Source organism: Anguilla rostrata, chromosome 3 (genome assembly GCF_018555375.3).
Source record: "Anguilla rostrata isolate EN2019 chromosome 3, ASM1855537v3, whole genome shotgun sequence".
NCBI lineage: Eukaryota > Metazoa > Chordata > Actinopteri > Anguilliformes > Anguillidae > Anguilla > Anguilla rostrata.
In genome coordinates, this window is record NC_057935.1 from 58084225 (window position 1) to 58100395 (window position 16171).

The following is a 16171-nucleotide window of genomic DNA, read 5'->3' on the forward strand; positions in this document are numbered from 1 at the left end:
CTCTCTCTCTGTGTGCTGTGTGTGGAGTCAGTAGGACCTCCTCTCTCTCTGTGTGCTGTGTGTGGAGTCAGTAGCACCTCCTCTCTCTCTGTGTGCTGTGTGTGGAGTCAGTAGGACCTCCTCTCTCTCTGTATGCTGTGTGTTGGAGTTGGTAGGTGGTGGGTTAAGGAGAAGTCGGGGTGTATTATTGTCTGTCTGGGTACAGACTCCTCAGTCACAGTCATGTGACGCTCATGACTGAAATTGTACTTCCTGTTTGATGACTCAGGCCCTGTCTGTGCCTCACTGTCTGACTGGCGTATTTCTGTGTGTGTGTGTGTGTGTGTCTGTCTGCCTGTGTCTGTGTGTGTCTGTGTGTGTGCGCGTGTATGTGTGTGTGTCCGTGTCTGTCTGTCTGTGTGTGTGTCTGTCTGCCTGTGTGTGTGTGTGTGTTGCGTGTTTCTGTGTATGTGTGTGTGCGTGTGTGTGTGTGCTGCGTGTTTCTGTGTATGTGTGTGTGCGTGTGTGTGTTGCGTGTTTCTGTGTATGTGTGTGTGTGTGTGTGTCTGTGCGTGTCGCGTGTCTGTGTGTGTGTATGTGTGTGTGTGTCTGTGTATGTGTGTGTCTGTGTGTGTGCGTGTGTGTGCGGTTCCAGATAAGCAGGAGACCCGGAGGCCGTTAGCCCATGAGTGCCTGGGGGAGGTCCTTCGCGTGCTCAGGCAGGTGATTAACACCTACCCCCTGCTCAACACCGTGGAGACGCTCACTGCCGCCGGGACGCTCATCTCCAAGGTCAAAGGTCAGCCCCGCCCCACCGCTACTCGCATTTAATTTGGCCGCATGCTGACCGTCTCCGCACCGGGCAGTGTGACCATCTCCTGTGCTCCATTTTCTGCATTCCACTTCCTGTGTCCAGCTAAATGTGTCCCACTTCCTGTGTCTCATTTCCTTTTTGTCTCTCTGTAGGATTCCACTATGAGGTCAGTAATGAAACGGACAATAAGGAATTTGAGAAGGCCATCGAGACCATCGCAGTGGCCTTCAGCAGCAAGTAAGTACAGCTTCAGAACTGGACCAGTACAGGTGTGTGTGTGTGTACAGAACTGGACCAGTACAGGTGTGTGTGTGTGTGTGTACAGTACTGTACCAGTACAGGTGTGCGTGTGTGTGTGTGTGTACAGAACTGGACCAGTGCAGGTGTGTGTGTGTGTACAGAACTGGACCAGTGCAGGTGTGTGTGTGTGTGTGTGTGTGTGTGTACAGAACTGGACCAGTGCAGGTGTGTGTGTGTGTGTGTGTGTGTGTGTACAGAACTGGACCAGTGCAGGTGTGTGTGTGTGTGTGTGTGTACAGAACTGGACCAGTGCAGGTGTGTGCGTGCGTGCGTGCGTGCGTGCGTGCGTGCGTGCGTGCGTGCGTGTGCGTGTGCGTGTGCGTGTGCGTGTGCGTGGTGCGTGTGCGTGTGCGTGTGCGTGTGTGTGTGCGTGTGAGAGAGCTCAGCTGTTGTACAGTGTTCCTGATGAGGCCCCAGGGCGGGTGTGTCTCTGCCCCAGGTGTCTGTGCTTTTAAAGCTCAGTTCTATCTGAGCCCTGCTCAATTTGAGGCGGGTGGAATCCCCCTTTCCTGGGGTGAGCCCAGGCCAGCACTTCCCCTGGGTCACGTCACAGACGGCAGGACAAAAGGCTGAGGGGGGGGGGCTGGGAGCTGAGGGGGGCTTGGGGAGCTGGGGGGGCTGGGGGGGGGCTGGGGAGCTGAGGGGCTTGGGGGGCTGGGGTCTGTCAGGAACCGGCAGTGTTAGGGCAGCCCTGGCTCTGCACAACAAGCTGAGCTTTCTGTGGGACGGGGAAAAAGCCTGTTCTAAAATCCATGTTCACCACAGTCTCTCTCTTTCTCTCCCTCCCTATCTATCTGTCTATCTCTCCCTCTCCTTTTTTTCCCCTCCCCCTCTCTCTCTGTCTCTCTCTCTTTCTCTCACTCTCCTCTCTATCTGTCTGTCTATCTCTCTCTCTCCCTCTCTTTCTCCCTGTCCCTCTCTCCCTCTCCTCCTTCCCCCTCTCTCTCTCCCTCTCTCTCTCTCAGTGTGTCAGAGTTGCTGATGGGGGAGGTAGACAGCAGTACCCTTCTGTCTCTGCCACCCACGGAGAAGAGCAGGGTGAGTGTGTGTGTGCGCGCGTGTGTGTGTGTGCGCGCGTGTGTGTGTGTGTGTGCAGGACGTGGTGCACACGCCGGATGTTGGCATGCTCAGGCTGTTTCCTGGTGCAGACGCTGTTCTTGTTCTCTGTTCTCTTCCTACACATGGCGTAACTCACACGAGAGTGAGCGGACATTTTACACACACTCCCTCACCATCAGCCCCAATGGCTTGGGGGCCAGATTTAACCCTCTACAGTGTGAGATCACATATGCCATGAGAATGTTGTAAACTGAACATTCTAATGCTGATGTCACAGTCACTACTGGTAACTGGAAGCCCTGGGGTTCTAGAACACTGACTTGAAATTTTGGGGGTGAAAAAAAACTCTTCCATTCAAACCCATTTGGTTTTGGGTTGCTGTGGGAACCACTGTAGACTTTGTTGTGTGCCCGCGAAACCCTGACCACACATCCACACACAGCCTCTCCACACCCCCCTTATCTGACCTGCCACGCCCTTTTGTGTCATGCCCCACCCCCTTCCCCACCATGCCCCGCCCACTGTTTTATTGCAGTCCATGGAGAATCTTTATGCAGGCATGCCAAACCAGGGATCAGACTTCAGCCTGTCCAAGAGTGACCTGCAGGAATGTGGTAAGAATATCTCTCAGTATATCAATGCAAGATTTCATTATTCAATCAACATCTTTAACTGCTTGTGAATATGTGCCATGTCACAGTGGGTGATTGTGAATATGTGCATATATCCTGTGTAACAGGAAGTGTCCGTGTAACAGGAAGTGTCTGTGTAACAGGAAGTGTCCTTGTAACAGGAAGTGTCCTACAATGTTGACGCAAACTGTTTGTTCCACTGCAATCTGTCTGCCTGTTTTTTCCTGTGCCTGCTGCGCTGTCTGTCCTGCCTGTCCTGCCTGTCTGTCTGTGTGCCTGTCTGCTGCCTGTCTGTCTGTCGCTGCTGCTGTCTGCCTGCCTGTCTGTCTGTCTGTCTGTCTGCCTGCTGTGCCTGCCTGCCTGCCTGCCTGCCTGCCTGTCTGCCTGTCTGCCTGGCGGCCTGCCTGTCTGCCTGCCTGTCTGCCTGTCTGCCTGCCTGTCTGCCTGTCTGCCTGTCTGTCTGTCTGTCTGTCTGCCTGCCTGTCTGCCTGTCTGCCTGTCTGTCCGCCTGCCTGTCTGCCTGTCTGTCTGTCTGTCTGTCTGTCTGCCTGCCTGTCTGCCTGTCTGTCTGTCAGTGTGGAGTGCAGAAGTGGACATTATTCTGCAGCGCAGCGAGGGTGGGGTTGATTCCGCCCTCACCTACGCCAAGTCCATCTCCAAGTACCTGAAGGACGTCATCAGCTACGTGGACAAGAGGATAGCACTGGGTGAGTGCTGGAACCAGGCTCCTCCCCTTTATCCCATCTGACCAATCACAGCAATGCTTGGCAGGTTCAACCCTGGCTCAGTTAGCCAATCGGCTCTATACACCAGTGGCCGTTCACGTGTAGATTTGATCACAGTGAATCGTTTCATACAGGGACACGAGAACAGTCCTTAATATGCCTCATGACCTGTTCAGGAAGCAATGTTGCCATTTGTGTTTAATGAGCAAATATCTCTTTTTCTTTGTCTCTCTATCTCTCTTTCTCTCTGTTTTTCTCTCTGTCTTTCTCTCTCCAGAGATGGAATTTGCCAAGGGCCTTCAGAGACTCTACCAGTCTAGCAAGCAGAGTATTGCACAGGTATTTTAACCCCCCCCCTATCTCACCTGGCTCAGGTATTCTAACCCCCCCCAATCTCACCTGGCTCAGGTACGTAACCCCCCCCCCCCATCTCACCTGGCTCAGGTACAGTAACCCCCCCCCCCCCTATCTCACCTGGCTCAGGTATTCTAACCCCCCCCCCATCTCACCAGGCTCAGGTATTCTAACCCCCCCCCCCATCTCACCTGGCTCAGGTATTCTAACCCCCCCCCCAATCTCACCTGGCTCAGGTACAGTAACCCCCTCCCCCCCCATCTCACCTGGCTCAGGTATTCTAACCCCCCCCCCCCTATCTCACCTGGCTCAGGTACAGTAACCCCCCCCCCCATCTCACCTGGCTCAGGTACAGTAACCCCCCCCCCCATCTCACCTGGCTCAGGTATTATAACCTCCCCCCATCTCACCTGGCTCAGGTACAGTAACCCCCCCCCCATCTCACCTGGCTCAGGTATTCTAACCCCCCTCATCTCACCTGGCTCAGGTATTCTAACCCCCCCCCATCTCACCTGGCTCAGGTACAGTAACCCCCATCTCACCTGGCTCGGTATTCTAACCTCCCTCCCCCCCAATCTCCATCTCACTGCTCAGTACAGTAACCCCCCCCCCATCTCACCTGGCTCAGGTATTCTAACTCTCCCCCCATCTCACCTGGCTCAGGTACAGTAACCCCTCCCCCATGTCTGTCACACCTCACTGTGTTCTGCATAGAAATTCTTGTTGTGGCTTGTGTACCTGTAGTGATTGTGATCATCTCTCTTTTCTCTCCCCCTCTCCCTCTCTCTCTTTCTCCTCTTTCTCTCTCCCCCTCCCTCTCTCTCTCCCTCCCTCCCTCTCTGTCTCTCTCTTTCTCACTCCCCCTCTCTCTCTCTCTCTCTCTCTCTCTGTCTCTCCCTCTACCTCTGTCTCTCTCTAGCCATATATGCCCTTCTTCTCCATATACTCCCTGGCGCTGGAGCAGGATTTGGAGCAGAGTGTAGGGGTGCAGCAGACATCAGGCACTCTGCACAGCCAGACCTTCCTGCAGGTAGGACCCCTGGCACTGCCGCTCACTGACGATGGATTTCCTCTCTGCTGTCTGCCTTTGATGATGCAATCCCTGTGTCGTCCCCCTTTGATGATGTCACCCTCCTCCTCTCTGCTCCCAGCCCCTGATGCAGCGAAGGCAGGAACACGAGAAGAAACGGAAGGAGATCAAAGACCAGTGGCACAGAGCCAAGAGGAAGCTGGTGAGCTGTCACTCAAACTCCCCTTGACTGGGGTCAAAGGTCGCTGGCACCCAGTGAGCCATTTTCAGACCAGACCCTGTGTGCCTTCCTTCCTCTCTGCCTTTTAAATGGGAGTTCCCAGCGCCGTGTCACTGTACAGAATGCACATTGCCGCAGTTCTGCTCTTGCTGAAGATGCCTCATGCAGTCGAGGCAGAAACTCAAGAGCAGGCTTGATACGCTGTTAGATGCTGTCTAGTCTGTAGGTACTGTAATCAGAGCCCTAATTTCATCATGAAAATGGCGAGCATTGCTGGGCTGAATGGCCCATTCTCGTCATTATGTCATGTTGTGTTATAAGATTTGAATGCTTTGGCTTAACTGGTGGAGAGACGGCGAAACTTTCTCGTGCGTCAGGAGGGCAGACTCCGGGGGTCGCCGTGGGGACGGTCGCCGTGGTAAACGGCGCGCTCTCTCTCTCTCTCTCTCCGGGGCAGATGGAGGCGGAGTCGAACCTGCGCAAGGCCAAGCAGGCCTACATGGCGCGCTTCGAGGAGTACGATAAGGCCCGGACGGTGGCCAGCCGCGCGGAGGAGGAGCAGGGGGGCGCGGGCGTGGGCTCCACCAACAAGGCCCTGGACAAGAAGAGGCGGCTGGAGGAGGAGGCCCGCAACAAGGTGTGCTGGCCTTCACTGTGTGAAGCGTTGTGCTTCTGTCTCTATTTAGTTTTTGTACCTGTATCTGTACCTTACCTGTATCTGTACTGTACCTGTACCTGTACCCGTACCTGTATCTGTACTGTACCTGTACCTGTACCTGTACCTGTACCTGTATTGTACCTGTATCTGTACTGTACCTGTACCTGTACCTGTACCTGTACCCGTACCTGTATCTGTACCGTACCTGTATCTGTGCCCGTGCCTGTACCCGTGCCTGTACCTGTACCCGTACCCATACCCGTACCAGTACCCATACCCGTACAAGTATCCATACCTGTACCCGTACCCGTACCCGTACCCATACCTGTGCCCGTGCCTGTACTCCTGCAGGCTGAAGAGGCGGAGGCCACGTACCGCACCTGCATCGCCGACGCCAGCACACAGAGCCAGGAGCTGGAGGACGTGAAGGTCAACGTGCTGCGGCAGATCCAGGAGGTCATCAAACAGACCGACCAGACCCTGCGCTCGGTGAGTCAACCGCTACTCTACCGCTACTCAACGCTGCGCGTCTCAAGCTCTCAACCTGCCACCACGTAAACGCACCACCCTGCGCTCGCTGTGAGTCAACCGCTCGTATCAACCGCTACTCAACCCTGCGCTCGCTGTGTCAACCGCTACTCAACCCTGCGCTCGGTGAGTCAACCGCTGCTCAACCGCTACTCAACCCTGCGCTCGCTGCTCAACCGCTACTCAACCCTGCGCTCGGTGAGTCAACCGCTACTCAACCGCTACTCAACCCTGCACTCACTGCTCAACCGCTACTCAACCCTGCGCTCGGTGAGTCAACTGCTGCTCAACCGCTACTCAACCCTGCGCTCACCACCTCAACCGCTACTCAACCCTGTGCTCACTGCTCAACCGCTACTCAACCCTGCGTTCGCTGCTCAACCGCTGCTCAACCCTGCGCTCGCTGCTCAACCGCTACTCAACCCTGCGCTCACTGCTCAACCGCTACTCAACCCTGCGCTTGCTGCGTCAACCGTTACTCAACCGCTACTCAACCCTGCACTCAGTGAGTCAACTGCTACTCAACCCTGCGCTCACTGCTCAACCGCTACTCAACCCTGCGCTTGCTGCGTCAACCGTTACTCAACCGCTACTCAACCCTGCGCTCAGTGAGTCAACCGCTACTCAACCCTGCGCTCACTGCTCAACCGCTACTCAACCCTGCGCTCGGTGAGTCAACCGCTACTCAACCCTGCGCTTGCTGCGTCAACCGTTACTCAACCACTACTCAACCCTGCGCTCAGTGCTTCAACCACAACTCGGTACTGCCGCCATTTCCATCTCTCTCTCTCTCTCTCTCTCTCTGAAGCACACCTCCTAATTCTGCCACGTTGTTCCCCCCCATCCTCCCCCCCCCCAGTCCACCATCTCATACTACCAGATCATGCACATGCAGACGGCCGCACTGCCGGTGCACTACCAGACCCTGTGCGAGAGCAGCAAGCTGTACGACCCGGGCCAGCAATACGCCGCCCACGTCAAAGACCTGCAGATGTCCGAGGAGCCCGAGACCCAGTACTGCTTCGAGCCCTACAGCGCCCCCTCTGGCCAGTGAGTGCTACTGCCACTGCCACATTTTATCATTTACCAGACGCTCGTACCGAGAGACACTCGCGTAAAAGGTGGCAACAACGTGTCAAAGTCTTCGCAAGTACAACCTTTTGTCTGAAAATGTAAAAAGTGTAAAAGGTTTATTTGGGGAGACCTGGATTTGGGGGGTTTGGGTCCTGGGTTTGGGGAGCCGATCTGGTGGGTTGGTCCTGGCCGGTCCTGGGTTTGGAGCGGCCGGGTTGGGTCTGTGACCTCGTGTTGTCCCGGTTACAGCGGCCAATTCTCATGGACGTCCCGCGAGCTAACAGCTCCTTCGGACGCAGCAACCGCCAGCGCCAGGGCAGCCAAGAGGCCCCGCCCACCTCCGGGGAGGCGGAGTCTGTGGACGGGGGCGTGTCCTCTAAAGAGAAGGAGAGGCGGGGTGAGTAACAGGGGGGAGGTCTCTCACCTTGGGCTTTGTGCACAATGGGTTCGTGGTGAGAGAGTGAGGCTTTGTGAACCCCAGGGTGGGTGGAGCTACAGCACTGCAGAGTGGTGGATGGTGGGTTTCGGGGGGCGGGATTTGTCCTCGGCCTATCACATCGGAGCGACTCATCTGGCCAGTCGGCTCAGGGAAAATAAGCAGCAGCTGGTGGATCGCGCCTTGGAGGAAAGCCTGTGCTCGTGTGCGTTCCTCTAACCTGGCGGAAACGCTTGCGGTGATGTTCAGATCAGGTCAAAGAGAGGACTTTGGTGTTGTGGGATGCGGACGCGGTGTTATTTAAGGTGCCAGAGTGGCAACTCAATCGTGATAATTCATTTTAATTTGGTGAGAAATTGTGAGAGAATATAAAAAAAAGTTGATTTGAACTGAAGGATTTGAACCGGGGTTCCACTCTTTGTTCCCATTGAAGGGCGTGGTCACCAGGTGTACAAGTCCTGGCCATCGGCAGTGAGCGACACAGACAGTGTGGGCTGTGGGAGTGGCTTGGAGTCCCCCACGACCAGCACAGGTACGTCCCGTCCCCCGTTCCTTACCCAAACTACCCCCACTCCTCACCCAAACTACCCCCACTCCTCACCCAAACTACCCCCACTCCTCACCTAAACTACCCCTGCTCCTCACCTAAACTGCCCTGCTCCTCAGCCAAACTACCCGTTCCACCCAGACTACCCCTTCGTGAAACAGTCCTCATGTGTTGCTGTGAGTCGATGATTAGCAGAAAGTAGTTGCTCCGCCCCCTCACTCTGGGGGGCGGGGCTTGTTCTGGCAGGAAGTCCTGCTCTCTGTGACTGTGGCTAAGGGTTTTTTTGTTTTTGGGACCTTTCAGGAGATTTAAGGAAAACCCCGCGGACCGCCTCTATGGGGAGCGTATCGTCCAATGAGGACGCAGAGATTAAGGCGGACAACGAGACCCCTTTCGAACGCGGTGAGTACAGGACTGTCCCGCCCCAGTGGTGGGGCGAGCAGAACCAATCCTGCACCACTATCCAGCAGCTGGATTTGGATTAATTAGAAAATTTGACCAATTGGCTGCGTTTGTCCCTAACCCCCCCAGTTCAGTCTGGCTCCTCCCCTGGTTTTTTTTGTCTGTTCCACCTGGGCGGGGGGGGTGGTTTAACCTGCTTTTGGGGGTGGGGGGCGTTTAGGCTGGGTTATTTGGGTATTTTATATGTGCTGTATTTGATTGGATGTCAGCATTGTGGGTTTAAATTTTTTTTTTTTTTCCCTCCTCCAGGCATGAACGGGATGGAGCCGGAGATCGCCGTGCCGACGGGCCCGTTCCGGAACGTGGGGCTGTCCAAGGCCGCGCGGACGCACCGCCTGCGCAAGCTGCGCACGCCCGCCAAGTGCCGAGAGTGCGACAGCTACGTGTACTTCCAGGGGGCGGAGTGTGAGGAGGTGAGGCCCCGCCCCCCTGTCCCATCGCACCGCGCGTTCTTTAGGCTCACCGCACCGTGACCTTCTGTCCCCGCCCCCTCACTCTGTCCCCGCCCCCTCACTTTGTCCCCGCCCCCTCTCTCTGTCCCCGTCCTCTCACTCTGTCCCCGCCCCTCTCTCTGTCCCCGCCCCTCTCTCTGTCCCCGTCCTCTCACTCTGTCCCCACCCCTCTCTCTGTCCCCGCCCTCACTCTGTCCCCGCCTCTCTCTGTCCCCGTCCTCTCACTCTGTCCCCGCCCCCTCTCTTAATCCCCACCCTCTCTCTGTCTCCGCCCACTCTCTTAATCCTCACCCTCTCTGGCCCCGCCCCTCTGTCACAGTGCTTCCTGGCCTGTCATAAGAAGTGTCTGGAGTCGCTGGCCATCCAGTGCGGCCATAAGAAGCTGCAGGGCCGGCTGCAGCTGTTCGGCAGGGACTTCGCCCAGGTTGCCCACGGCAACTCCGAGGGGATCCCCTTCGTCATCAAGAAGTGCATCCTGGAGATCGAGAGGAGGGCGCTGAAGATGAAGGTGAGAGAGAGAGAGAGAGAGAGAGACAGAGAGTGATGGAGACAGGGGAGGTGATGGAGGTGGGAGGGAGGACAATATGGAGAGACAGAAGAGAGGAAAGAAAGAGTTGAGTGTGGAAGGGGTCAGTGGAACCTGGTCCCTGGGGGTCACTGTGTCGGTCGAGGACTCATCATCCACCCAACACCCCCCCCCCCCGCAGGGCATCTACCGGGTGAACGGGGTGAAGACGCGGGTGGAGAAGCTGTGCCAGGCCTTTGAGAACGGCAAGGAGCTGGTGGAGCTGTCCCAGGCCTCTCCCCACGACATCAGCAATGTGCTCAAGCTCTACCTGCGACAGGTGAGTCACCTGGGCGCCGACTCCGCCCACTTTACATCAGTCAGCATCGCTCGCCTCCAACCAAACAGCATCTTATACCTCCACCCAATCAGCATCTCACACCTCCAACCACACAGAATCTCACGCCTCCAACCAAACAGCATCTTATACCTCCACCCAATCAGCATCTTATACCTCCAACCACACAGAATCTCACACCTCCACCCAATCAGCCTCTCACACCTCCACCCAATCAGCCTCTCACACCTCCACCCAATCAGCCTCTCACACCTCCACCCAATCAGCCTCTCACACGTCCCCCCAGTCAGCCTCTCACACCTCCACCCATCAGCCTCTCACACCTCCACCCAATCAGCATCTCACACCTCCACCCAATCAGCCTCTCACACCTCCACCCAATCAGCCTCTCACACCTCCACCCAATCAGCCTCTCACACCTCCACCCAATCAGCCTCTCACACCTCCACCCAATCAGCCTCTCACACCTCCACCCAATCAGCCTCTCACACCTCCACCCAATCAGCCTCTCACACCTCCACCCAATCAGCCTCTCACACCTCCACCCAATCAGCCTCTCACACCTCCACCCAATCAGCCTCTCACACCTCCACCCAATAAGCCTCTCACACCTCCACCCAATCAGCCTCTCACACCTCCACCCAATCAGCATCTCACACCTCCAACCAAACAGAATCTCACACCTCCAACCAATCAGCATGTCACACCTCCACTCAATCAGCCTCTCACACCTCCACCCAATCAGCCTCTCACACCTCCACCCAATCAGCCTCTCACACCTCCACCCAATCAGCCTCTCACACCTCCACCCAATCAGCCTCTCACATCGTCACCCAATCAGCCTCTCACACCTCCACCCAATCAGCCTCTCACACCATTATAAACATTTGCTTGTTTTCCTTTGGTCTTTTGAATCTCATTAACTTCCCACAATTCCCAGCTCCCCGAGCCAATAATGCCCTTCCGTCTGTACAACGACCTGATGGGCGTGGCCAAGGATAGCCTGAAGGCGGAGTCCGGCGAGGGCGGGGACGTGGGGAAAGGGGCGGAGCTCGTGGACCTGGGCCCGGAGACCGACCCCGAGGTCGTGACCCTGGTGGAGAAGCTTCGGGACCTCCTGAAGCCCCTGCCCCCAGCCAACGTGGCCACCCTGCGCTACATCACCCGCCACCTGCGCAAGTGAGCCCTCAACTGTGATTGGCCAACAGTATCCCTCTCCCCTTATGATGTCATAATCACCAGAGACGTGATTTCTCCTGATTAATCACAGAGATCATTAAAAAAAGATGGTCACCTTACCTACCTTCCCTCTCTCCCCTTCCATTTTTCTCTGTCACTCTTTCACTCCATCCCTCCCGCTGTCTTTCTCCCCTTCCCTCTTTCCCCTCTAACCTTTTAATTTCTCATTTCCCCCCTCCCTCTTTCTCTCTTGTTTCTCCTCCCTTTTTTCTCTCCCTGACTCTCTCTCTCTCTCTGTCTGTCGCTCTGTTTCTCTCTCTCTCTTCCTCTCCCTCTCTCTCTCTGTCTGTCTCTCTGTCCCTCCCTCCCCTTCCCCTTCCCCCTCTCCCTCCCTCCCTCAGGATCTCTGAGCTGGAGCAGGATAATAAGATGAGCCCCAGTAATTTGGGCATAGTGTTCGGCCCCACCCTGATGAGGCCCCGCCCCACGGGGGCCACCGTGTCCCTGTCCTCATTGGTGGATTACCCGCACCAGGCCCGCGTCGTGGAGGCTCTCATCGTCTTCAACACCGCCATCTTCCAGCCAGGCTCCGCCCCTTCCTCCTCAGGCCCCGCCTCCCAGAGGCACAGCCAGGTGAGCGCACAGGAGGCCTCACCTTCGTTGCCTGTTCGGGCAGAGGTCACAGTTACGGTCCAGGTTATAGTCACAGTTACGGTCCAGGTTATAGTCACAGTTACGGTCCAGGTTATAGTCATGGTTACAGTCCAGGTTATAGTCACGGTTACGGACCAGGTTGTAGTCACGGTTACGGACCAGGTTATAGTCTCTGTTACAGTCCAGGTTATAGTCACGGTTACGGACCAGGTTGTAGTCACGGTTACGGACCAGGTTATAGTCACTGTTACAGTCCAGGTTATAGTCACAGTTACGGTCCAGGTTATAGTCACAGTTACGGTCCAGGTTATAGTCACGGTTACGGTCCAGGTTATAGTCACGGTTACGGTCCAGGTTATAGTCACAGTTACAGTCCAGGTTATAGTCACGGTTACGGTCCAGGTTATAGTCACAGTTACGGTCCAGGTTGTAGTCACAGTTACGGTCCAGGTTATAGTCACAGTTACGGTCCAGGTTATAGTCACAGTTACGGTCCAGGTTATAGTCACGGTTACGGTCCAGGTTATAGTCACGGTTACGGTCCAGGTTATAGTCACAGTTACAGTCCAGGTTATAGTCACGGTTACAGTCCAGGTTATAGTCACAGTTACAGTCCAGGTTATAGTCACGGTTACGGTCCAGGTTATAGTCACAGTTACGGTCCAGGTTATAGTCACAGTTATGGTCCAGGTTATAGTCACAGTTACGGTCCAGGTTATAGTCACAGTTACGGTCCAGGTTATAGTCACAGTTACGGTCCAGGTTATAGTCACGGTTACGGTCCAGGTTATAGTCACAGTTACGGTCCAGGTTATAGTCACAGTTACAGTCCAGGTTATAGTCACAGTTACGGTCCAGGTTATAGTCACAGTTACGGTCCAGGTTATAGTCACAGTTACGGTCCAGGTTATAGTCACGGTTACGGTCCAGGTTATAGTCACGGTTACGGTCCAGGTTATAGTCACGGTTACAGTCCAGGTTATAGTCACGGTTACGGTCCAGGTTATAGTCACAGTTACAGTCCAGGTTATAGTCACGGTTACGGTCCAGGTTATAGTCACAGTTACGGTCCAGGTTATAGTCACAGTTATGGTCCAGGTTATAGTCACAGTTACGGTCCAGGTTATAGTCACAGTTACGGTCCAGGTTATAGTCACAGTTACGGTCCAGGTTATAGTCACGGTTACGGTCCAGGTTATAGTCACGGTTACGGTCCAGGTTATAGTCACGGTTACGGTCCAGGTTATAGTCACGGTTACGGTCCAGGTTATAGTCACAGTTACGGTCCAGGTTATAGTCACAGTTACGGTCCAGGTTATAGTCACAGTTACGGTCCAGGTTATAGTCACAGTTACGGTCCAGGTTATAGTCACAGTTACGGTCCAGGTTATAGTCACGGTTACGGTCCAGGTTATAGTCACGGTTACGGTCCAGGTTATAGTCACAGTTACGGTCCAGGTTATAGTCACAGTTACGGTCCAGGTTATAGTCACAGTTACGGTCCAGGTTATAGTCACAGTTACGGTCCAGGTTATAGTCACAGTTACGGTCCAGGTTATAGTCACAGTTACGGTCCAGGTTATAGTCACAGTTACGGTCCAGGTTATAGTCACGGTTACGGTCCAGGTTATAGTCACAGTTACAGTCCAGGTTATAGTCATGTTATGATCCAGGTTATAGTCACAGTTACAGTCCAGGTTATAGTCACGGTTACGGTCCAGGTTATAGTCACGGTTACGGTCCAGGTTATAGTCACAGTTACGGTCCAGGTTATAGTCATGTTATGATCCAGGTTATAGTCACAGTTACAGTCCAGGTTATAGTCACAGTTACGGTCCAGGTTATAGTCACAGTTACAGTCCAGGTTATAGTCACAGTTACGGTCCAGGTTATAGTCATGTTATGATCCAGGTTATAGTCACAGTTACAGTCCAGGTTATAGTCACGGTTACGGTCCAGGTTATAGTCACGGTTACGGTCCAGGTTATAGTCACAGTTACGGTCCAGGTTATAGTCATGTTATGATCCAGGTTATAGTCACAGTTACAGTCCAGGTTATAGTCATGTTATGATCCAGGTTATAGTCACAGTTACAGTCCAGGTTATAGTCACAGTTACGGTCCAGGTTGTAGTCACGGTTATGGACCAGGTTATAGTCACGGTTACGCTAACTCATCTTCCTCCTTCTCTTCGTTTCCCTCCATCTCAGGACTGCACCGAGGAGAGCAGGAAGGAAGCAAAGGACCAAGGTGACGAACAGGAGTGTCAGCCAATCAGGACCGAGTCAGAAAAGGGGGAGGAGTTCTGTGGTGAGTTACAGACCAATCCCGTCCTCCTCTGCAGTGCTGTCTCCACTCAGAGAGAGAGTTGGTTTATAGAAGAATCGAGTCAGGACTGTTTTCTTATCTTGTGCTTCTGTTCCTGTGTTGTAGTGCTAAAATTTAAAGATTCTAACATGACATAACATAATGACGAGAACAGGCCATTCAGCCCAACAATGCTCGCCATTTTCCAAACTAAATCAGTGCTCTGATTACCTGCAGGCTACATAGTATCTCATACCGTATCATGCCTAGTCTTGAAAATCCCCAGAGTTTCGGCCTCTACTACATGATCTGGCAGACTGTTCCACATACTGACTACTCTCTGCATGGAAAAAATTATTCCTAATGTCTGTACGGAATTTACCTTTTGCTAATTTCCATTTATGTCCCCTTGTTCTACTAATAGATCTCAAAATGACAATTTTGTGGTATAGGATGTGTATGTGTGTTTGTGTGTGTGTGCGTGTGTGTGTGTGTGCGTACGTGTGTGTGCACGTGCGTGTGTGTGCATGTGCGTGAGTGTGTGTGTGCGTGTGTGTGCATGTGCGTGTGTGTGTGCGTGCGTGTGTGTGTGTGTGTGTGTGTGCACGTGCGTGTGCGTGCTTGCGCGTGCGTGCGCGTGTGTGTGTGCGTGTGCGTGTGTGTCTTCGGGATGCTGTTATTAGAGCAGACTGTGTTAATCATGTTATTTTTATTCAGGCAACTCTTTGGCCTCCTCGGGCTCCCAGGAGAGGTCCCTGGACTCTGACTGGGAGCTGGAGGAGCAGGCGGGCGGCTCCCAGGCCAGGCTGTCCCGCCTGGCCAAGCAGGCCAGCGAGACGAGCACAGAGGAGGAGCCGCTCAGCCCCCGGGCCAGCCTGGACCTCTCGCACCAGGCAGTGCCCGCCCCCATCGAGGAGGTCCCCCCCGTGCCGGACTCCGAGCCCCCGGACAGCGAAGAGCACTGACCCCACCGCCCTCTCCCCACCCTCCCCTCTCCCCCTTCCCTCCCCTGGCAGAGAGAGCTCAGAGGCGGAGCTGGCCTCAATGTGGGAGGAGCTCAGTGCCCAACCAATGAAACGCCACGGTCTCAGGACCCCTCTGAGGCTGTCCACGGCGTGCCTGTTTGGGGTGACGCAGTTGGTGTTTTCAAGGTTTTAAGGTGTAGAAGAAGCGTGTATTAAACTCAGCGCAGCTCTCTCAGGAAACAGACGTCCACTGTTCCCTTTTCCTTTCTTTGGTCGATTTTAATGCGGTTTTTTTGGGGGGGGGATTTCAAGGGGAGTCTGGAATTTTCTTTACATTTCAGTTGTTTACGTTGTTTAAGTTTTGTAAGTTTGATGTACAGGTGTACTACCTTGAGTTTTTTTTTAATTTGAGACTGCTGGAGACGCTGAAGGCCGGTGTGACGAGCACCGCGACTGGGCTGGACGAAGCCCGGCGCGTTCCCGTAGATTTCGGCAGGATTGTGTTCTGCAGCAGACTGAGGACCCGCCGCGTCCAGTGATGGTCTGTCTGCGTGGGGTTTGCAGCCGCAGAGCGAGCGATTGACTGGCTCAGCGCCTGCCCCCCGTACCCAGCGCCTGCCCCCTACCCAAGCGCCTGCCCCCTACCCAAGCGCCTGCCCCCCTACCCAAGCGCCTGCCCCCCCTACCCAAGCGCCTGCCCCCCGTCCCCAAGCGCCTGCCCCCTACCCAAGCGCCTGCCCCCTACCCAAGCGCCTGCCCCCTACCCAAGCGCCTGCCCCCGTACCCAAGCGCCTGCCCCCTCCCAAGCGCCTGCCCCCTACCCAAGCGCCTGCCCCCTCCCCAAGCGCCTGCCCCTACCCAAGCGCCTGCCTCCCCGCCCCCAAGCGCCTGCCCCCTACCCAAGCGCCTGCCCCTCCTACCCAAGCGCCTGCCC

At 55.0% G+C, this 16171-nt stretch overlaps 1 protein-coding gene and 1 long non-coding RNA gene across 2 annotated transcripts in view; one reads left to right on the top strand and one right to left on the bottom strand.

Annotated features, from left to right (window-relative positions):
- arhgap45a (Rho GTPase activating protein 45a) overlaps positions 1 to 15883 on the top strand; it is a 23007-nt gene extending 7124 nt beyond the window's left edge. The window contains 22 exon segments of the mRNA XM_064328654.1: positions 635 to 778; positions 946 to 1030; positions 2059 to 2131; positions 2688 to 2766; positions 3360 to 3491; positions 3787 to 3848; positions 4783 to 4893; positions 5015 to 5095; positions 5571 to 5750; positions 6123 to 6260; positions 7159 to 7367; positions 7658 to 7745; positions 7747 to 7774; positions 8243 to 8341; positions 8660 to 8758; positions 9068 to 9231; positions 9590 to 9778; positions 9978 to 10115; positions 11074 to 11312; positions 11714 to 11945; positions 14176 to 14275; positions 14990 to 15883. Coding sequence (XP_064184724.1) covers positions 635 to 778; positions 946 to 1030; positions 2059 to 2131; positions 2688 to 2766; positions 3360 to 3491; positions 3787 to 3848; positions 4783 to 4893; positions 5015 to 5095; positions 5571 to 5750; positions 6123 to 6260; positions 7159 to 7367; positions 7658 to 7745; positions 7747 to 7774; positions 8243 to 8341; positions 8660 to 8758; positions 9068 to 9231; positions 9590 to 9778; positions 9978 to 10115; positions 11074 to 11312; positions 11714 to 11945; positions 14176 to 14275; positions 14990 to 15237 — 2918 coding nt within the window. The 3' untranslated portion in view covers positions 15238 to 15883.
- Positions 15628 to 15976, bottom strand: LOC135251321 (uncharacterized). Its single transcript, XR_010329126.1, has 2 exons — positions 15903 to 15976; positions 15628 to 15824 (listed from the first exon to the last, which is right to left on the bottom strand). It is a non-coding gene; the product is annotated as an uncharacterized LOC135251321 (long non-coding RNA).
- Positions 15977 to 16171: the final 195 nt, after the last annotated feature.